Below are 23,786 nucleotides of genomic sequence, written 5' to 3'. Positions count from 1 at the left end.
CACCAACACGGATCTTAAAACGAAACAAAAGTTTATTGCTACTCTATAACACAAAGTACTAATCTACGTAAAACAAACAAACGCACATACATACACACACGCACAAGCAGTTTGAGGAGAGTTTTGACTGAGTGGATTTAACTTCTAGCCTTTGCTAAGTTCTTAGCATTGCAACCTGAGAGAAACCATAAAAGCAGAGAATTTCGCTATTCTTTACTACTTAAACATAATTCACACCAGAGTCAGCAATGGATAGAAACCTTGTTTGTGCTACTTGCGTTCTGATGTAATTTGGTTTCCTCGACTGGTCCAAAGGGAAATCCCGGCGAAGCTGATTGGTCAGCGTAGCAACTTCAGTGACGTGATGGAATTCCCTTGTCGGTGAAGAGGGGTTTCCTTAGTCGGTTGCTAGGGATACGGATGTTGGACAAGGCGGCGTTCGAAGTCCTTCCTGGGTTCCTGTAGTTAGGATGAGTTTCAGAGTTTGGATGTGTTGACCCGATGGCTTGTTGTTGAAGCGGTTGCACAAGCAGATCGGGGGTCGAGGCGGCAGCAAGTGAAGGTCGCGGTCTGCTCCGTGATGTAACGAGGCTTCGGGCGAGGCGATGTAACGGCCACAGCACGAGAAGAGCGACGTCCTGGCAGCGACGGCGGTGACGACTGGCAAAGATGACCGGCAAAAGACGACGATGAAATTCCTTTGTTCAAAGTTTTATAGGCTTTGGTAGAGGCTGGGTCTACACAATGCTTGTCCAATCAGATAAGGTGCGGGGTGGAGTCACACCCCAATTCTGCCCTCTAGGAGGCCGGGTTGACACCTGGTGTGGGTGCTGCTTTGATAGCATAGTGGTTAAAATAAAGTCTTATAACATAAACACTTTTCATAGTATGGTTTCTTCATATAAACCAATGCATTTGAAATGTTCCTAGCTTTCAATCGATACCAAACATGAAGTATTTCACAAACATTCTGTAGATTTCATTTGTCACTGAGGGCTATTACTCAATAACTATCCATAACAGTTTTGTTAAACACATGGAACATGTATACACAAAAACCTACAGAAACATAAAGCAAACATACATTACTCAAATAAACACAGTTTTACTGTATGTCCATTAAACTTTGCAAGCGTTTCTGATCGCTTCTGTGTCTGCCTGAGAATGTGTATTCCTTGCAGACGCCAAAGGACACGCAAACCAAAAGGTACTTCTCAAAAACCGGTTTGGTGGGTTTTTGATTGTAGAGCCTCTTATTGTTTTAAGGTGTAAAGTTAATTAACACGCAACTGTGATGTTGACCTGTGGATTGCCTTTTGCTGGGTGCCTGTGGATTGCTTTGAAAATGAAAACAAAGCTCAGACATGTAGGCACCAACCAATCTTTTAAGGATAACATGGTCTGTGACTTGTTCGGTTCTGGAACGATCCGTTGACTCCCCACAACTCATACTTTTTATTATTTATAATGTCCAAGGCATTGATATTAATATTAAATTCTACTTTTGTGCCTTTTTTAGCCTTTTTCTCGCTTGTTTACTGGGTTAAAAATCTTACATTATTCCATCTCCACCTGCTGGTGAAAGCTAGAGCAGCTGGCGATCTTCAATCAGCAATCTATTGGTTCTCCTGCAGTTCCCGGATGTAATGTTGAATTTTATCAGTCGAATTTGATCCACTGAATTTATGGACGCGAATATTTGAACTGAAATAAAATGAACTGAAAATGACCTTTTGAATATTATACATCGTATTTTTAAAGGGTATTGAATATTTTGTAAGTGAAATCTGAAAATTTAATATGAATTATTGAATTTTTAAGTATGAAAAAGTGTTTGAAATATTTTTCGTTGAAATATTCACAGCTTAAATAAACAGATATGTTAAATTTCAGGACCTAAAAATACAAACCCTGGAATTCAAGTCATTGAAATGCAAGAACTTGTTAATACGGTGTATTATTTTTTTTAGTTTGTGATATTCAACAAGCTTTTTAATTCAAGACTTTAGGCATTGATTTTGTTCCATAGTAAACTAAACCACAAAACAAATTTTCAAAATGCAACAATAAACTAGCACAATACACCATGTCCAACAAAACACTGCAAACATGTTTCAAAATGAAATAATGTCTTAAAAAACTAACACATGGGGCCCTATCATACACCCGGCACAATGTGGCGCAAGGCTTTTTTCACTTACACTTACTTTACGTCATGTAAATAGCAAATGCGCTTATGGCGCAACGCAAGGCTCTTAAAGGGAATGAGAGATAAGACTCTGATTGGTTTATTCTCAAAACACACCTATAACTCATTAAGAAAATAAACTCAATGCTTTTAGACCATGCGCCATGGCGCAAAGCGGATTTTCCCTATCCTTAAATTAGCAAACATGGATTCTGACACACCCTGAATGAGTTTGCGCCCTGCGCTTTCCGTTTTGCGGATGGACCGTCAAAATAGAGCCTATGTTCTCTACCTACAGAAACATTAAGTCAATCATAACACATTGACCAAAAAAAAAAAAAAAAAACACTATCATTAGCTAAAATTACAGAAACTGCATTATTTAATGTGTCATGTCTGCCATTATATTTGAAGCTTCTCTATCGTTTTGTTTTGTTGGGTTTAGTAAATGCATGCATTTTCTTGCTTTTACTGCAAAAATTCAATAAAAAAATGAAGAAAAAAATTGCTTGACAAAAATTTACAGTTTATGTAAGAAAAAAAAAAAAAAACAAAGACACAAAATTGCTGCAGTACAGACTCTTTTTTTGCAAAGGGATATCACTGCAAGATATACAAGAAGAAAAAAGCACCGCGATTACAATACAGTTTTTTACAATGGCTATGACAGATTTTTCAATACATTTAACAAGTTTACTAAACTCTTAACGCACCAACACACCTAAAACACACAATTGGGAAAACATTTAATTCCATGCTTAATATCACACATTGTAAAACTAAACCTCTAAACTACTTTTCAAAATACAATAATAAACTATCACAATACACCATGGGCCTGTTTCAGAAAGTAGGTTAAGTGAAAACTCAGAGTATTTTAACCCTGAAATGAGAGAAACTCTGGGTTTTCCATTTCAAAATGGCATCTTTCAGGCGTTATTCCAGTTTTGCACAAATTTACGTTATATATTTTGATGGAAACATAGATATTGCCTACATTTTTGTCACACACAGAACAAAGTCACGTATGAGAATGGCTTGTCCTTTTTTCAGAAATAATTAGGTTAACCTTTGACATGTATTAATGGAATTATTATTCTTTCTAAAAAGTATTTTTAGCACTGCTTACCTTCTAAATGTTATATCAACTTCTATCACTTGATCAATAAAAAGGCAGACACACAAGTGCACTGTTAAATCTATTAAAACTGATAAACGTGTATAAAAGTTTATTATACTTAAATATTTAAATAGCCTACTTTAAATTAAAAATGACGCATTAACTTGAGCAGCTGTTTTTTCACGCTAACTGTCTGTTTCACTGATGGCTTCTTTTTAAATATATACGCTCATATTTGCTATAACTTTGCATGATCACATCAAGTTCAAGTTTTTTTTCACATCAAGTTTTTTTTTAAGATGTTGCCATGTTCACTCGTAATATCTGCTCCATTGATAATGCCTTTTTATAGTCACGGTGTGCGTGCTTTACTCTGAGTTGGTCGACTCAAAGTTAATTGACCTAACTCAGATCTGCTATTCTGGAACCGAAAACTCTGAGTTTTTAATCTCTCGGTAAATCAACTCAGAGTTCAAGTTTAAACTCCGAGTTGTTTGAACCTCCTAACTGAAACAGGCCCCATGTCTAACAAAACACTGCAAACATGTTTCAAAATGAAATAATGATTCAAAACACTAACACATGTTCTTTTCCAACAGAAACATTTAGTCAATCATAACACACTCACACAAAAAACACTATCTAAAATTACAGAAACTGCATTATTTTATGTGTAAGCTCTGCCCTTATGTTTGAAGACATTTTTGTTTTGTTGGGCTTAGCAAGCGCTTGCATTTTTTTTACTTTTACTGCAAAAATTCTATACAAAAATGAAGAAAAAAAAATGGTTTTATAAAATTTACAGTTTATTTTTAAAAATCGACACAGAATTGCTGCAGTACAGACTTTATTTGCAAAAGGACAATACTGCAAGATATACAAACAGAAAAAGCATCACAATTATAATTATTATAATAATAATAATAAAAAAGTAATCTTTTATTCTGCCTGGTCTTATGCATTTGGCCACATGTTCTCATCCACTTTATACTTGATAGCTTCTATGGCCTGGCATGGTAACTGTGGCCCTTTGACCTTTTATGTTTCTCCCACGGCGACATCCACAGCCTCGTCAACATAGATAATTCCATGTGGTACTTGATTGGCCTCCAACTTAATGACTCGTTGAAAGTAATTAGACACATGTATGCAAATGCTGTACTGTACTGTATATCTACTGTATGTACCTATGAAATCCAGGTTTATAGAGTAGTTTAATGCGAAACACTGTGTATATTAAAGCAATGAATGTATTGCATAACCTTACCTGAACGCATTGGTAACAGAGTTCTTTAATGTGCTCGCTGTTCCGTTCATAAAAACTGCAATTAGCAGTAGAATAAAATACAGGTAATATATTTGTCTTTTAATTCACAATATAATCAGCTGTTCACTTTGACTTTATCCTATACAAGTTCTGTTTAGAACATGATGTTATCTGTTCTGACATACTGTTTGAAAGCATTTGTAAATTTGATTGTAAAATTACATTGTTTTGGTCTTGGTTGTGCTTGTGTGTAAAAGAAGTTCAAGCATTTTAAATTGTTGTTAACTGGATGCATTTTGTGTCAAAGCAACAAGAAATGTGTTAATTGTAGAGCCCACAAAGATGGATGTTGTGCTAACCGTGTTAAGAGTTTAGAAAACTTATTAAATGTATTAAATAAACTGTCATAGCCATTGAAAAAAAAAAAAAACTGTTATGTGTTTACTGTTCCTTTCAAAAGCTCAAATAGTCCTCTTTTATAACATATGATCATGCGATTGGAAAAACCTCTGTTTTTCCAACAGACTGCTGTTGTGTTTGTGATAAGGAGGGACAAGGCTGAATCCAGTTCAGGGCTCGAAATTAACGTTTTTGCTTGGTAGCACCGGTGCTCCTAACTTTAAAAATGTAGGCGCATCAGCCAAAAATTTGTCGCACCCACCAATTATTCGCACCATTACTCAGGTTTTATACAAACATATTTATTGTATTTGAAATCAACACTAATCAAACTAACAAGCAAAAAAAAAAAATAATACATATATGCAAGCGTGAGGAAAATATGTCTCAACGAAATCCTGTTATCACAAGAAAATACATTTTTATAACAGAACTGAGTGACCAAAGCTTACACGGAGCGCTTACCGGCCCTGCACACACTGCTTGAATGAATCTGTTAACGGTATAACTGTGCTGTTCTCACAAGTGCTGTCTGATATTGCACTGATGCTTTTGACACATACTGTACCTTATTATGTGCATACATGTTAATAGCAATACCGGCCTTTTTATGAGTAGCGATGTTAGGTTAGTCAGTGCTGCAAGCCCTTTGCGTCGGTGTACGTGGTGTTAAATTTGACATATAGCTGCCACTTGCACGGCGGACAGCATCTGGCAATTATATGAAGGATTAAACTGAAGGTCTCGTGCTAGATGTGGCAAACAGTTACCTGAAAACTCCATCCCACCGACTTTTCATAGCGGACTTGAAGCCAATGGAAGTCCTCTAGTCTTGGAAAAGTGTTGATGGTGGATTAACATTCAGCACATGATCACTAGTAAGATGTGTAATTATTTGTAACTAGATGGTTTCTAAAACTAAATCTGTCAGTGTTATCTTCATTCTCATCTTCAGCGCTTAACAATTTTTCGCGGTAGTAGCTCTCTGTCATCCGAAGCCAGAAGGCGCTGAGTGATTGACAGCTGATATTAACCAATCATTCGCGTTCAGTGCTGAAGCAGTGGTGGGCCAAAAAGAAGAGCGTGAAGGCGGGGCAAGCATTAAGGACTTGGCTTTGTTTACTGCAGCAAGTTGACATGACAACTGTTTCAAACCATTCCTGAGCACTGCGTTTCGCATTTCAAGTGCCGACAAAGAGCTTAGAGATGCATTCTGCGTGAATGTCTCCCGAATCCGCGCGTGTGGTGAACATTTTGCAGTAAAAACTGGTCACACACAGCAATTTTAAGCACTCGCAGAAATGCTCCCAAATATATTTTAAGGTCGCATAGATAAAATTTCGGGCGCATATGCGACCAAAATGGTTGCAATCTCGAGCCCTGAAGTTCGTATTGCCTCTATCCGGTCCACCTTAAAAACCACGAGGCTTCTGTTTTTCAGCTTTTTATTCTCGCTCAGAGAACACACTGAGCAAGGGCTTATTATGTGTTTCTGGCGCTAGACAACGTCAACCGTCTTTGGCCGCCGAGGAACTCTCAGAAATTGTAAATATTTTAAAATAGGCACTATTCTTGCAAATAAACTGCATAGTTGCAATCAAAACAACTACATTCACGACTAAAAAGCCTCAAAAGTATATTTTGTTGTGTAACAGCAGTAATATTTGTCAAACTGTAGTGTCTGCTTGTTGCTGGCTGTATGTGGGCGCAGTAATACACAAAGGGTAAAGAGACTGTACAGATGGTGATATTACTTAAATATATATATATTAGAGCTGCACAATTAATCATTAAAAGATCGCGATCTCGATTTGACCCCCTAGACGATTTTAATCCACCATTTCCACGATTCTGCCAATCATATTTTCAAGTTCAGGAGAGAAGAAAAGGTGGCTGCACGAGTCTTTTCATTGTTTCACACACATTGCTCAGTGACATCGACACCTCCAAATGATGTTGAATTAGTTGAGTTAGTTGAATTGATATAATAAATTGATATTTATATGATATTTATATGATATTTAAATTGATATGATAAATCATGATTAATATAATGATGTTTTCGCGATCGGGAAATCACACGAGACGTGAGTCGCTGACCGTGAGCTGTTATCACAGAGAGGGCGGGCGCGCGCTCTCTACTTAATGATAGACGCGCGCGTCTACTTTAGTGAACAGAACCTGCATATGTTGCGAGTAACAGGTAATACTGTTGTAAATAATATTCAGTTTGTGGCACAGAGTAGAGGTCTGCGTTCCCGCTGCGGGACCCGACCAGATTTCTGCGGCGCGGCAATAAATTTTCGAATAAATCGTGGGAGCGGTCGGTAACGGGTTTAATTTGAGACGGGAGAAGGCTGTCTAGCAATATCGCGGATATTGCTATGCAAATGAAAGAGAAAGACCTTTGCCTGTGCGTGTGCTTGGTGCTTGTGTGTGTTTATGTTAGTGCGCGCGCGAATGAGAGAGAGAGAGCTTTCCCAGATAGCAAAATACACTCGGGCCAGTTCCGGCTAGATTCTCGGGCCGGATGCTTGTGGACTCACTCCAGATGCGGCGGCCGTAAGCGAGCCGACGCTGCCGCATCCACGCCGGAATGGGCCCAAGAGTAATGTGCGCTGCGGCCCGGAGCTGGCGCGACTCAGTATTTATATACCTTAATATAAAACTTTTTGGTATTACATTGGTACTTGATACATGGTATTACAACCCTTTGAGTTGATATAACAGCAAACGCCTGTGTGTCTGCTTGGTGCTTGTGTGTGTGTGTGTTAGTGCACGCGCATGTATGAGAGAGAGAGAGCTTTGTCTGTGTGTGTGTGCTTGGTGCTGTGTGTGTGTTTATACAGACAGCTTGGCTGTCTGGACTGTATAGCTTGGTGATTTTCGGTTTTGTTCTCCCCCGCTCTTTAGCGGGATCTGGCGTGGCGGCCAGAAAATGGGGCTGGATGGGCAGTGGGACAACAAATTCTTAATATAAGCGGGAGTGGTCGGGTTCGGGCTAAAACCTGGCGGGTGCGGGCGGGAGCGGGATTCAAAATTTAGTCCCGCGCAGATCTCTAGCACAGAGTTATGGTTTGGGAGCCGCGCACGAAGTATGAAGAGGCACTTAGCAGTCAAAATGAAACCGAAAGTGTGCACTTCATTTAAATGATCATATCGCATTTTAGAGTTATGATTACGACAAGTATTTGATATGTTTTTTCTTTCATAACGAACCCACAGTTGTGCATGAAAATAAATGTTTACAATGTCAGTATAACTACTTTAGTCTATATATTGTTGAATATAATCTGATAATGGCAAATGTCTGATTTTACTAGTGTTGGGGTACTCGAACTTGGACTCGGACTCAAGTCCGTATTCGAGTCCAGTTTTATTTTGACTTGGACTTGTCACGGACTTGGGGAAACTTTTACTTGGACTTGACTCGGACTTGGACATTTTGGACTTGGAAAATATCACGAGTCCAGTCGAGTCCACATCATTCACAACACAAATAAAGATATTAAAAATTAATAAATAACAACATAAAACTATAACAAGAATTTAGCAAACTCTCTGGCTGCATGCCAGCTTTTATTTACGCCACCGCACCGTACCAGCATGCAGCAGCAGCATGTCATGACCTTTAACGTGTAATCAGAAATAGCCATATATCACACAATGCGGGGCTAGGTTTAGAACAATAATGTCTTCAAAATCAGCAATAGTTTGTCTTCTACCGACATGTTTAAAGAAAACAAAGAAAGATAAGAGCTTATTTACTTGAATTGTACGTTCATATCATAGGGACGATGTTAATACATACTGGCGATATTGTTTTGTTGTTTCCGCAAATAACTGCCAGATTCAGAGAGAATTATGCTTTTGCTTTATTTTGGCTTGAAAGCATGTTAAAATGAATATAAAAATGTCTGCATTCACTTTCTTTCCATAAAAAGATGTGCGTCGATCATCACATTTCTGAATCAGTGTAGCCTTTACATGCTGACTGATGGACGCGTTCCATATAATAAACTCATTCCAGATCCCAGATCAGCTTCTGCTTTTGGGAGGTAGGGTTAGGAGAGTATAAAGAGTGTGTAAAATTACCGTAATTAAATAATGGGATAGCAAAAATTTTATTAATGTTGCTTGGAGTTGCATATTATATCAAGTAAATATAAGCACAAATGGATTTAATGTAGAATTATATTCAAATCCAGTCAACATTCAGAATAAATAATCACTGGACTAAATCCACAAATTCAAGCAATAATTTAATCTATTTAAAGATAGAATAAGTTTGACTTTGTGTAAAAATTAATATTCAGGTAATATTTTGATGAGAGACATTGGAGAGATTAGGGGTGCCTGTGTCCACAATGTGAGTTTTTTGTGTGAGAATAAACATTACTGATTGTGAGCAGCAGTATATATCTGCCTTACATGTTGAATATGCAAGAGAGAATCTGATAATGAGACATTTCTGATTATATTTATATGTAGTCAATGACAGAGTGTAATTATGTGTATTGCATTATTAATTAATGTTTCATTTTAAAATGATTCAGAATTATACATAGTTGTATGCTGATGTCATTATCACTGTCTTTTGAACTGAGGACCAGGACCATGACCTATCCTCAAAAGCCCCCCACCCTCCATTTATTTATATATATATATATATATATATATATATATATATATATATATATATATATATATATATATATATATATATATATATATTTTTTTTTTTTTATTTTTTATTTTAATTTTTTTTTTCAATATATAAAATTATTATTATTGTTATTATTATTATTGTTATTATTATACAATTAATATTCTAGAAAATAACAGAAATTGGTCCTAAATGTAACTGGAAGGCAAAGACACAACTGGAGTGATGTATTAAGATCATTTAAGAAGTCTTTTGCAAGAATATTAATATAATTTGACAATTCCATAAGATACAAAAAATATGTTTTATAGAATTATCTGTGGGCTGCACAGTAGCGCAGTGGGTAGCACTGTCGCCTTACAGCAAAAAGGTAGCTGGTTCGAGCTACGGATGGGTCAGTTGATGTTTCTGTGTGCATGTTATCACCGTGTTGACGTGGGTTTTCTCCGGGAGCTCAGGTTTCCCCCACAGTCCAAAAACTATAGGTGAACTGATTAATTAAATTGGCCATAGCGTATGAAGGGAAGGGCATCCGCTGTGTAAAACATATGCTGGATAAGTTGGCGGTTCATTCCGCTGTGGCGACCCCTGATTAATAAAGGGACTAAGTCAAAAAGAAAATGAATGAATGAATGAATGAGAATTATCTGTTGTCTTTTTAGACCTGAATCATGAACTGTTTTAGGCCTAATCTTACCTGCCCGACTCTTCATCCTTCTTTTCTGCTTCATAGCATGTTTAGTTAAAATAAGATCATCATCATATTGTTTTAATTTTTGTTTTGTCCACTTGCAAAACTTACACAGGTTTCACAATGCATAATCGCTGCGTATTTTTTCGACGTGTCCCAGAGTTGCAAAAACTTCTTTCTAAGTATTTTGAATGTACACTTGCTTTATTAAAATGAAAGAATGTCCAAGACAAAGCTAATAAGTGTCTTATGAGTATATGTACACTAGCAGTGGAATTTACTGGAATTTATCTGAAATCTTGCCTAGGGCTCCAAATTGGTTAGGGCCGGGCCTAATCATAACCATGCTGGATAATTGCGCGCAGGCCTGTTTTAACACACTGCAGCAAAGCGATCATTTGAATGGAAGAAGATATCGGCCTTACTGAAAATAATTGATGAAGAGAATAGACAGTTCAAAATTGAATAAACAGATAAGTATGTGTTTATTTTGCCCCAAGCCAGCTCGAATCAGTAACCTTCTTGCTGTGAGGCCAATGTGCTTCCCACTGTGCCACCGTGCTGCATCTTATGGATGTTTATTAAAAAAAAGTTATGTAACATCAATTGTTTCATACCTTTGACCTTAATAAAAAAAATTTAAGAACGTGTTTCAGGCTATAGATAGCTAGATAGACCCAGATCATGAGCCTAGAAATCTGCCCTGGACTATTTTTTCAGTCTGATTACCACTGGGTTTTATTTTGCACCCAATCGCCCCCGCTATTTATTCAATCTTTGTTTATTTAGAACAAAATTCTTCTGTCTGTTAATTCCCTGTTAAGACAGCTGTGAAGCCTAATTGTCTCTTTTTGCTCAACCTTTATGTTCTTTGCTGATCTGGGTCAGTCGGCATGAATATGGTTTCATTTTCCACACTGGGGCTGATAACAGAGTTCTCTGGAATTAATGTAAAAATGCATTGTTGCCTTGGTAATGTAAGCGTAGTTTAAGCAGAAGAAATGTGAGAAAGTGGCATGAGAATAATGTCAAACATGTGAGTCTTGTAAAGTAATAAAAATTCTACATATATCCTCCTATTTTCATTTTAATTCAAAGCAAGCTAACAAAAAATATAAGGCATTTTGCAAAAATGTATAAAAAGTTTAAAATATTAATTTAACTGTTTAATTGTTAATAGAAAAATATATTTGATTTATTATTATTATTTTTTTATTTATTTCTTTTTTTTTTTACATTGGTGGCACCATGGCTCAGTGCTTAGCACTGTTGCTGCACAGCAAGAAGGTCACTGGTTCGAGTCTCGACTGGGCCAGGAGTGTTTCTTTGTAGAGTTTGCATGTTCTCTGTGTGTTAGTGGGGGTTTTCCTCCGGATGCTCCGGTTTCCCTCACAGTCCAAACACATGCGCTATAGGGGAATTTAATTTATTAAAATGGCCGTGGTGTGAATGAGAGTGAATGGGTTGCGGCTGGAAGGGCATCCGCTGCGTAAAACATATGCTGGTCTAGTTGGCAGTTCGTTTCGCTGTGGCGACTCCTGCTAAATAAGGGACTAAGCCAAAAGAAAAATTAATAAATGAGTTTTAAGACTGTCTCGACTCGGACTCGGATGTTAAGGACTCGGACTTAAGTCCGACTCGACCCCTTTTGGACTCGGACTTGGACTTGAACTCGACTGTTTAAGGACTTGGTCTCGACTTGGGCTCGACCCCAACTCTAGATTTTACCAGTGAATTAAATTGTCTAATATGACAGATTGCAAGCATATATCTCAAACATAATAATCCAACATCAGAATTATTACAAGAATAGATTAATATAGAATAGAATTATTTATAGAAACCAGTAGACCTACACATATTATTATCGAGGTTGTGCCATATGTTTGTTTTTACCATACTTTTATTTTACATCTACAGAATCGTAAGAAAATCATGATCTTTATTTTGAGCAAAAAAATCGCGATTCTCATTTTAGCCAGAATCGTGCAGCTCTAATATAAATATATAGATATAGCAATATCACATGAGTAGCAGTGTGCTATGGCTGTATATCAGCACTGGTGGAAGGGAGGCATGCGTTGGCTTAGCACCCCACCAGTGCAGATATACAGCCATAGCACACTGTTACTTATGTGCTATTGCGTTTATTCAACAATTCAACAGCACAATCTTATACATAAAAAAGAAAACATACAAAGAAAACACAGAGAGTCTAAAACCCCTTTGTTTTAGGAACTAATTTATTCAGCCATTCATTCACATTTGCAGCTGACTTCAAAACAGCATAAGCCATTACTAATTCACCAATGTCACTTTTGAGCTAGTGTTTGAATGATTCTCTATATCGTAATGTAAAGCGACGCTTCTGGTGTGTGACCCCCTTAAGGTGATGAGAAAACAGCAAATTTTGCTCACATTTTAAGATTATATGGCTGAACGTTACATGAAATGCCATCCCTCTACAGTGATTTCTCACGAGACTGCTGTTGTGTTTGCGATAAGGAGGGACAAGGCTGAAAAACCTTGTGGCTTCCATTTTTTAGCTTTTTATACGTGCTCAGAGAACACACTGAGCAAGGGCTTATTATGCGGTTCTGGCGCTATCTTGTAGATAGACAACTTTAACCTTTTTTGGCCACCAAGGAGCTCTCAGAAATTGTAAATATTTTAAAATTCTTGCACTATTCTTGCAAATAAACTGCATATTTCATATTTGCAATCTAAACAACTACATTCATGACTAAAAAAAGCCTCAAAAGTATATTTTGTTGTGTAACAGCAGTAATATTTGTCAAAATGTAGTATCTGCTTGTTAGCTGGCTGTATGTAGGCATGAGCAATACATAAAGGGTAAAAAGGGCTGTATGATGCTTAAATATTTCTATGTGTGTGTGTGTGTGTGTGTGTGTGTGTGTGTGTGTGTGTGCGTGTGTGTGTATATATATATATATATATATATATATATATATATATATATATATATATATATATATATATATATATATATATATATACATATATATATATATATATATATATATATATATATATATATATATATATCTGCGATAAGCTGTTTCTCTTTGGCAATGGAATAGAATATACGAATATATTTGAAAGCAAACAGCTGTTCACTTTGACTTTAGCCTATATGTTATGTTTAGAACATGATATTATCTGTTCTGAAATACAGTGTGAAAGCATTGGTAAATTTTACTTTATTATTGCATTGTTTTGGTCTTGATTGATCTTGTGTTTGACGGATGTTGTACTTACCGTGTTAAGAGTTTAGGAAACTTGTTAAATGTATTGACGACCAAAGAATATTACAGTACTAGAAGCCTTTTGCAAGGAAGAATGGGACAAAATCCCAACTACAAGAATTGAAAGAATTTTAGCTTTCTATAAAAAGTGTTTGCAAGCTGTTATATCTGCCAAAATGTTGTACAGTGCCATATATATTTTTTTTTCAATTTATGGCATAAGAAGCTACTATGCATCGGTTTACAAGACATATTATGCATTCCCTGAATTTTCAAGAGAGACTGTGTTAACATTTTTTCAATTAAAAAAAATCACCAAAATCTGTTATTTATCATGGGGTGGCTAATCTTTTGCATAGGACTGTACCATTATGCAGGAAAATGACTTTTCTGAACCATAAGAAGGCAAAACTCAGGAAGATCATAAGACAATTCGAGTCACTCATATTTCTATATGAAGAACATTTTTTAAAAAGGCTGCAAAAAAATCAAATGTATATATAAAAAACTTTATGACTTCATTATATATGAAATACTGCGTTTTTTATACTTAAACATTTCATTTATTTTTTACTTGAAATGAATATTTTTTAGTACTATGTTTTAAAACATTGCTGTGTGTCTACAGCTGAGATTAGTGCTCCTCATGTAGAACTGAGAAGTAACAATGGACAAACAGAAGTTGATATCACTGATCCACCGATGAAAAGAAAAAACCTGAGAGACGTCTTTGGGAATATTTCTTACCTCATACGTTTTTGGAAAAAAGGAGAATCAAATAAGGTAAAGAACGTTTCCTCAAAAGTATTTTAAATTTTTTATTTTGCAGTTGGAAAAAAAATGTGGCTCACTCCACTTAGTATATTACACTTTGTGTTTACTTTAAAACTATGGAGTTTTACATCACTACAACAATATAAACACCTGTTCATAATGCTGATGTGTCCTCATTACAGTTACACTTGACATTAATTTAACAATTTACAATGTGCATAAACATTTCACAGGACAATAATGGATGCTATGAGTGAAAAAAGAACACTTTAAAGTAAATTGTTTAGAAAAACTGACTGCTCTTGACTACTTCAATATAATAGGGCTGTATATTGGCAAGGGCCTCACGATATGATACATATCACGATACATGGGTCATGGTATCACAGTATATTGCGATACAATAAATATTGGGATATATTGCAATAGTGTGTAATAGTATGTGTATCATGTTATATTGACAACTTGATAAAGTCATGGGGTTTAAAATTTATTTACTATGCATTTCAATTCCTTAGAACTGCACAGAAATGCACTGTGATTGAACAGAGAACTCACTGAAATGTATAAAATGCATATTGTAAACACTTAACTAAAACGTATATGCCACTAAAGTTACATATAAATAAAATAAACAAGTTATAAAACTAAAGCAAGTAAAAAAAATAAATAAAATGCATCAATTAATTATAAAACTGGAACACAGTGCTTTAAAATGTGACTAAACTATTAGAAACTTAAGTGTCCAAAATCAGGGCTCTAAATTGTATACTAATCTGCGCCCAAAACTTTATCTATGCAACCTCAAAATATATTTGGGAGCATTTGTGCGAGTACATAAAATTGTTGTTGTGCTCCTATATATTTTCCACCATGCTTACTCTTGCTTGCGTACTAGTTAACGTTTTGTTAATAGCAAATTAGCGACATCTACTGGAGCAGAGGAGGAGGTTGTTTGGCACAACTTGTATGGATACTTAAGGTTGGATTATCGATACACTATCGTGAAAGCAGTTATCGCGATAGTCAGATATATAGATAATTTTCCACAGCCCTTCAATATAAATGTATAAACATTCATATGCAAATTAGGCTTGGACGGTATCCAAATGTTGATACTGTCAAACCTCCTCTCTATTTTCCCTCGGTATCCGGTATTACTGTGCATAATTAAAAAAAAAAAATATGGCGTAAGGCTCAGACAGCTTCACCAAACTGTTGGCTTGTGCCTAAACCATTCAGAAACTGAATACCATATAAGCGACCTGTTTGCCTTGTTCGTATTAGAAATCTGCACGGGACGCTCTCTCATATTCACACACATACACACACATGACGGAGTATGTGAGTGGAGCGGGACTATTCACATAATCTCCAGTGGTATTTTTTGCTGTCGTTACTAATGCAAGAACTTAAAGTGCTTGTTCGGCTTTTACTTGACTGGCCTTTAGTGCATACATGATGTTTCATATTTTAGATACCGGTCTTGTGGCTTTTATATAAAGCGCTTTACTGCCGTTGCATAGCCTATTACATACCCAGCATCTGATTTAACCTCGTTAATCTTTGATAAAACACTCATAAACAACACTTTTCTTTCCTTCCTTTTGTTTTTAATTGTCCATTTTTAAGTTTCTCTCGGATAGGTTTTGCCTTCAGTTCTGCTTTAACAAAAAAGTAAAAAAAATACAAAGCAAAAATCATTAATTAAACTCATCCACCCGCAATTATTCATAATGTACATTTTATTACCCGACCCACCCGACCTGCGGATAAGCAGCGTGCACGAATAAAATCGTCATCCACGCATTACTTATTTATATGATATATATATATATATATATATATATATATATATATATATATATATATATATATATATATATATATATATACGGGGCTTGAAATGATCACCAGCCAGGTCTTTTTTGATCACAAGCCACTGTGACTAGGATTTTTCCACTGTTACTGGCCATTCACCAATTTTCCTAGCAACAATTTTGTTGTTGGGAAAATTAATTTTATATGCATAAATTTGACTTTTGGCATGCTAAAATTACTTCATTTAGATTTTGTGTTTTTTCTACTTGCCACTTGTCTCATTTAACTGTTTTTTGTTTATGAGCTTATGGGTTATGCTTTCATAAAAAAAAGGGTCTCATTGCAGTTAGTTTTCTTTCACAGGACTTTTCAGGGCTCAACACAATAAGGATTTAACTTTTTCTCTGGCCTCACCAAACTAATTATTTGCTTGCCACAAACTTTAAATAATGTGTTAAAAGCAAAATGCTGCTGTATACATACACTTTTTATTCAACAAAACAGCTGACATTTAAAAAATATATATTCTCACCCATCTAAAATTATGCACAGTGGTCTGTTCTGGCTCAAGATCCTAGATCACCGGTTAACTATACACACAACAACATATTAAAGCAATATTATTGTAAAGGATAATCATTAAACTATATTAACAAACATAACAGCAAGCAAAAGAAAGTGGGTAAAAAACATTCTGTGCTCGATAATGAAACGATGATGCCGTGCACACGGTTAATGTTAGGCCAATTAATAATCTGTTCAAAGAATGATTAAAGTCAAAGTGTCAACAACTGCTGCTGCTTACAAAAAATCTGGAGCCCCTGAAGGACTGTGGGTGCACGAGCATCGCACTAGTTTCGTTTCCAGGCACAGTTGCTTCGAGTGAGGAAACGGCACAGGAGCTTTTAAGCACTTGGGCAAAATAAATCATCTGTGCACGACACTAAAGCCCTCATACATCATCAAGATGGCGCCAAGCATGGCCACCGTGTTGCGAACTCCCAGCAAATTTTGCTGTGTTTTGTGTATTTTACTCATATTTTTTTACTCGTATTTTTGTCGTTTTTTGTGCTAGATGTACACACTCTCATTACCTATGACAGACACACACTTCGGGAAATTGGCTCCCTCGTTGCACATCGAAGAACCGACTTTGAGTTCTTTAACAAGGCTCTGTTTACAAACACAGCAACAGGGCCCTGTGTCTGGTTCACACAACCGAAGCGACGAAGGAAATGCAGCCGGAAAAGAGAAATGAGAGTCGGCGTGGATTTCGACCTCTGCTCCCCACCATTCTGCTGGCTAACGTTCAGTCACTGGACAACAAATTTTGTGAGTTACGGGCGCACATTTACTTCCAACGAGAAACAAGAAACTGCTGCATTATCTGCCTTACAGAAACATGGCTATCTGCGGAAGTACCAGACACAGCTGTTGAACTTTCGGGGTTCTCCATGCACCGCACTGACGGAACAAAAGAACTCACAGGAAAAAGAGGAGGTGTGTGTTTCTTTAATAACAACTCATGGTGTGATGAGAGGAACATACACCCAGTTAGATCATTTTGTTCTCCCCATCTGGAATAACTTATGCTTCGGTGTCGACCATAATGGCTACTAAGGGAGTTCACAGCTGTTATCATTGCGGCTGTATACATCCAACCTCAAGCCAACACAGAGCAGGCGCTCAGGGAAATGTACGGGAGCATAAGCGAGCAGGAAAACGCACACCTGGAGGCAGCGTTTATTGTTACAGGGGACTTTAACAACGGCAATTTCAGGAAAATCGTTCCAAAATACTATCAACACATCACCGTAAACACGCGGGGAGACCGGATTCTAGACTACTGCTACTCCTCGCTCTGGCACGCATACAAATCCCTCCCCCGCCTACCGTTTTACAGGCAGAAACTGAAACGGGTCTTTTATTGCTATAACTAATATTTACTTTAAAAATCTCATCACAACAAACTTGTCTATTGTCTCTAATACAAAGTCATAGGTGGAAACACAGCTCTGAAAAATACTTAGCAACAAACTAACAACCTGGGACCTGACAGTGGAGCTTTTATGTGTGGATAGCTATGTGTATCATATTTTTTGTGATTCCCTGTTATAATTTCTGTGCACGTTACCTTACTGAGGTGATGGAATGTAATGGTATTTATGTGTATAGAAACTGTACTGAAATATGCAATATCCAATAAATAAATATACTTAAAAAAAGTAATGTAAAAAGTTATATGAAGAGAGGCTAACTAGCTAACAATGTAGCTTTTAAGAACACAGTTTAAGATAACAACAATATAACTTAAAACACAGCCTTATTTTAGAAACCCTCAAAAACACATTTTACTTACTCATTGTAGATTCTTATTTAAAGCCTAAAACATATTAGACTCAACATCTGAATTGATAGACAGAGAATAGACAGAATAGATAGAGAGTAAACTAATCAAACACCTGGCTCCCTTAAAGGGCCAGCATTTTCTTGAAACTTTTTCCAACACCTTTGTTTTTAGAATAAAACAGACAGCCTGTCGTGGGTGTGGTAATGCCTAAATCGTTGTTTTCTGCCTTTAAAATATAAGTCTCTGTAAAAAGCAACATAAAGTATCAGAGTAGACGGGACATTAATGGTTGAACAGTAATTTGCCATTTATTGTCACAGTTACTACCTGTAATGTGTACATAAAGTAAATTACTGTAGTTTATTATTTGCACTACACAGTTTCATACAAATCCTGCTCTTTTTACAGTAAAATACTGTTTACCTTTCATTACAGCAAAACACTGGCTATTTTACAGTTATTTACTGCATAATCTACGGTAAGGGTTAACAGTATAGCAAGGGTTTTCTCATTTTGTGTGTGTACAGTGTACACGTTTATGAGGTTTACAGGGACACAAAGTTGCACAATGACATCTATATCTACTTATTGAGGTGTTTTTTAGGGACACACCTTGTGTCCCTTTAATTCAGCACAGTTACACAAAGCACAGTTACTTAGCTAGAGCCTAAAAGTTTGTTGATGAATTATTATGTTTATGACCTGAGTCTATGAATTTAAGATTTGCACAAACATGTTTTGCATGCATGCATCTTAATTTACTTTTGCGAAAAGGAAGTTTTGTATTTTTGGATCAGGTGATGCTCGTGTGTGAATTGACCCTTTGTTTGAATCTATACTGCCAGCTTCATTTGAATTTTGAAATTTTATTTTCATGGTTTTTACACTTTTTTTAGGAATCAAACACAAACAACTTTAAATAAAAAAGCCACAACATTCTAATGCAATTTGTACACATCTACCTACTGATTTGAGAATTATACAATCCTGCGTTTCCACACTTATGTCTGAAAAAGCCTGATTTAATTAAATGTGCGATTGTATTTTTGAGTACACATACTCTCCTGGGGATTAGGTGGCGCTCATTATGGGTGACTGACGGCAAATCCACGCACGTGCAACTCTTGATCCACGTGCAAATGTGCTAATGCATTTAACCTGGGACCACTAGATGGCAATCTCAGCATTACAGAGCAGGCCATATAACCTAACGACCTGTAAAAGCCAGCAAAGTCACAAAAGTGAATGTCGCAACGCATCAGCTGGATGAATGGCTGGGTATTCTGACACTCTATGCCTGTTTGAGGTCAACATTTAAACCACTGAAAAGTCAAGTCTCCTCTCAGGCAGTGCTGGACTGGGGCAAAAAATCGGCCCTGGCATTTTGGGCCAGAGTGGGCCACTACACACAATCAAAATGCTACCCATCTGTGCATGTACAATATGTTTAACAACTTTTATATTATAAAAAAACACAAATGCCATATATTCATTCATTCATTATCTTGTCAGCTTAATCCCTTTATTACAGTTTGTTTACAATGGCTATGACACTTTTTTTCAATACATTTAACAACGTTCCTAAACTCTTAACACGATTAGCACATCCGTCTTTTTTTGGCTATACAATTAACAAATTTCTTTCAAAAAATTCATCCAGTTAACGCCAATTTAAAATGTTCAAACTTCTTTTACACACAAACTCAACCACGACTAAAACAATGTAATATTACATTCAAATTTACAAATGTTTAAACACAGTATGTCAGAACAGATAACGCTCTGGTTACTAAAGTAACCCTCAGAAATGCTATTAGTGGATTTTAATCCACAAATGGGGGATTTCGTTTTAGAAAGCCAATCGTCTGAAAGAGAATATAACGAGCCAATGAAATGCCAAATGAGTTGGCAGTGTAAGCTTGCGCACCTAGAGCTTATTCCCAATTAGCTTTGCATATAAGCACAGGGAAAGCAAGGAAACACCATCCTTTTAAGCTGAAGAGACTGACAATTACAGCTAAGGAACAATCATTATGGTGATGCTATATAGCATTGAGGGTTACTTTAGTAACCAGACCGTTCCCCTTCGGATGTGGAACTTCAATGCTATTAGTGGATTTTAATCCACGAATGGGGTAAATGTCTGGAAAATACCATAATTACTGCACCTTACCTTCACCTCCGATGAGAGGATTGCCAGGCATAGCGTGAGCGCTCCTGCATTAAAGAGAGGCGCAGTCTTCCAACGTGATCCCTGGCCCTTACTTATCCCACTTCAAAGAAGTTTTACGGATTTAGATATATTTTTTGGGAGTCGCAAGCGTCTAGATAATTCTAGGAAAATACGACAGTATGTTGGGAAAGCGTGCCGTCCCAATAGGGAGGACGCTGCGGAGGCCACCTGCTACCCAATGGGGAGATATGATGGCAAAATATATGGACTAGCCCTGAGAAGGGGAAGTACGCATATAATAAGATGGTTAGCAGAGAGGTGAGACACGGGTCCGCTCGTGAGGGGGGACTGCACCGTGGCTGAATAAGCATATGGGATCGCCTAGTGGGGATCACGCATAGCGGGCACCTATACCCAAAACGCAGGCTGACCAGCGGGCAGACCAACGACGTAATGGGCCAGCGAGTGACTCCTCTGCTGAGTCAATGCTGGGGGCCTCGGAGGAATCTGCAGGGCTTAACTAACAGGAAACTTTACTAACAGATGAAAAAGAGCATGTATCTCTGTGTTCGGCAGAATGGCACAGCAAGCGTGTTTCAACACCTTCACCAAGTTGTTTTCTCAATCACCAAGGGTTACCTAATACCCTTGGGAAAACCGGCTCTACTCGCAGATTGTAAAACCTTGCAAATGTATTAAGTGTTGCCCACCCCGCAGCTCTACAGATGTCTGTTGGAGAGGCGCCGCGTGCACGGGCCCAAGAGGATGCAATGCTCCGAGTGGAGTGCGCACGCTCTCGGGGGACACGGCTCACCCTGGTTCTAAGTGAGGGAGATGGCATCTACTAACCAGTGGGCCAAACTCTGTTCCAATATGGCACTTCCCTGCTGCCGGCCGCCATAACAGACGAAGAGCTGCTCAGATGATCTGAAACTCCGAGTGCGGTCCAGATAAATACGCAAAGCGCTAACTTTACAAAGTAAGAAAAGGGCTGAGTCTGCCTCCTCCGAGGGCAGCACTTGCAGGCTCACTACTTGGTCTTTTAACGGTGTGGTAGGAATCTTGGGCACATATCCCGGGCGAGTTCTCAGGAAACGTGAGAGTAAGCCAGCCTGAATTACAGGCACGAGTCACTGACCAAAAAATGCCTCCAGGTCCCCGACCCTCTAAATCGATATCAACGCGACCAGCAGAGCTGTCATCAGGGACAGAAATCTTAAAGATACTGAGTCAAGGATCGAAGGGATCTGACGCAGGCTTGTGAGAACGAGGGCGAGATCGTAAGAGGGCATGAGAGGGGGCCAGGGTGGATTCGCCTAGCGCCTCTGAGGAACCGGATGATGAGGTTATGCCTTCCCACGGTGCTGCCAGCCACCGCGTTAAATCATAATTGCTCAAACTAAGCTCATGCTATGGCAATATCTGAATCATGGCTAACCTCTGATATACCAGATTCATTTCTTTCAATAGAAAACTATTCATTGTTCCGTAGAGTTTGGAATGAGAAAATGGGTGGTGGAGTTGCAGTTTATGTAAACAAAAAATATTGTCATTCAGTTACAAAAATCTCAACTGACTCAGAATCGTTACAATTAGTTGTCAATCTATCAAACCAGCTTTCAGTTACTATTATTGTCACTTACAAGCCCCCAAATGTCAGCGCGGCTACATACTTAATGCAGCTTGCTTACATGATAAAATGTGTTAAAAATAAGGAGCTTGTAATTCTTGGTGACATTAATATGAACTGGATTGACAACTTATCCAAATCTTTGAAAGCCATAGCTATAAAATTGGGTTTACATCAATTAATTAAGGCTCCAACTAGATTTGGTAAAACTCGTAATTCTATTTTGATCTTATATTTACAAACCAACCAAGTATGGTATATCTGGAATAATTCACACCTCTGTTTCAGACCATTCACTAATATATGTCATATAGAAAACTTTTAAACATCCAAGAACCCTAAAAAACAATTATACATTAAATTTACCAAACTCCAAATTACCCCAGTTTAATGCTGAATTTGGAGATATTGACTGGAGTAATGAGATGTTATTGTCAAATCCTGACTGCATCTTGGCAAATTTCTATAGCAGATGGAGGAAATATGGCAAAAGTATACAACTACTTGCAAAATGTATGTCAGACACAACAAAGTACCTTGGGTAAATTCTGAAATTTTACAACTTTTAAATAAAAAAGCATCCTCTCTGAAGGCATACAGTTTTTCTAAAACACATGAAAATAGGCTTATGTTTAGTCAATACAGAAATAAATGTTACTCTGAATTGTGGAAAGCTAAACAAGTCTATTTTCAAAATCTAATTAATCAAGCTGCTACCAATCCAAGAGTACTATGGCAAACTATTAAATCTATAACTGGTGAAAATAGTTTAAATCATAACAATAACTTACAAATTGCTATAAATGGTACTCTTCTCACTGATCATGAAAAAATTGCTAACTCATTCAATGAGTATTTTATTTCATCTGAAAAAGGGCGGTCTTCTAAATTTTTAGCTTCTCCTATGCTCCAAGTACCACCAAATACATGTCAACAGTTTTCTTTTTCTGAGATCTCACAAAGTTAGTTATCCGATATTCTGAACTCTTTTAGTATTTCTCATGCCTGCGATGTAAACAACTTAAACATGCATTTTATGAAAACTCATGCTAGTACTCTTATACAACTTTTCCATTATTTAGTTAATTTATGTATTAGGCTCCATAAATTCCCTGACACCTGGAAAACTGCTCAGATTATTCCAATATTCAAATCTGAGGACCATACTAGTGTCTCTAATTATCGGCCGATCTTAATTCTCCCTACATTTTCTAAGTTACTTGAAAAGGCATTGTATAATCAGTTAATTGACTATCTTGAAGACAATAAGTTGCTTAGTGATAGCCAGCATGGCTTTAGACTATTGCAGTCAACCATGTCAGCATTGCTTTTATTTACTGAACATATATGTATGGCACTAAATAAAGGTCATGTCACTGGAGCTGTATACATATATTTTAGAAAGGCATTTGATACAGTTAATCATAATATTCTTTTAAAC

General features: G+C 37.0%; 1 protein-coding gene across 5 annotated transcripts in view; it reads left to right on the top strand.

Annotated features, from left to right (window-relative positions):
- crfb4 (cytokine receptor family member b4) overlaps positions 1-23,786 on the top strand; it is a 143,865-nt gene that overhangs the window by 93,132 nt on the left and 26,947 nt on the right. For 4 of the 5 annotated variants that reach the window (XM_087267152.1, XM_087267153.1, XM_087267150.1 and 1 more), the window contains 1 exon segment: positions 14,226-14,380. In XM_087267152.1, the coding sequence (XP_087123278.1) occupies positions 14,226-14,380 (155 nt within the window). 5 annotated transcript variants of the gene reach the window in all.

The sequence above is a fragment of the Danio rerio genome, chromosome 9 (genome assembly GCF_052040795.2).
Source record: "Danio rerio strain M-AB ecotype USA chromosome 9, GRCz13ab, whole genome shotgun sequence".
NCBI lineage: Eukaryota > Metazoa > Chordata > Actinopteri > Cypriniformes > Danionidae > Danio > Danio rerio.
Note: the sequence above shows the minus strand (reverse complement) of the source record. Positions and strands in the feature narration are given on the sequence as shown.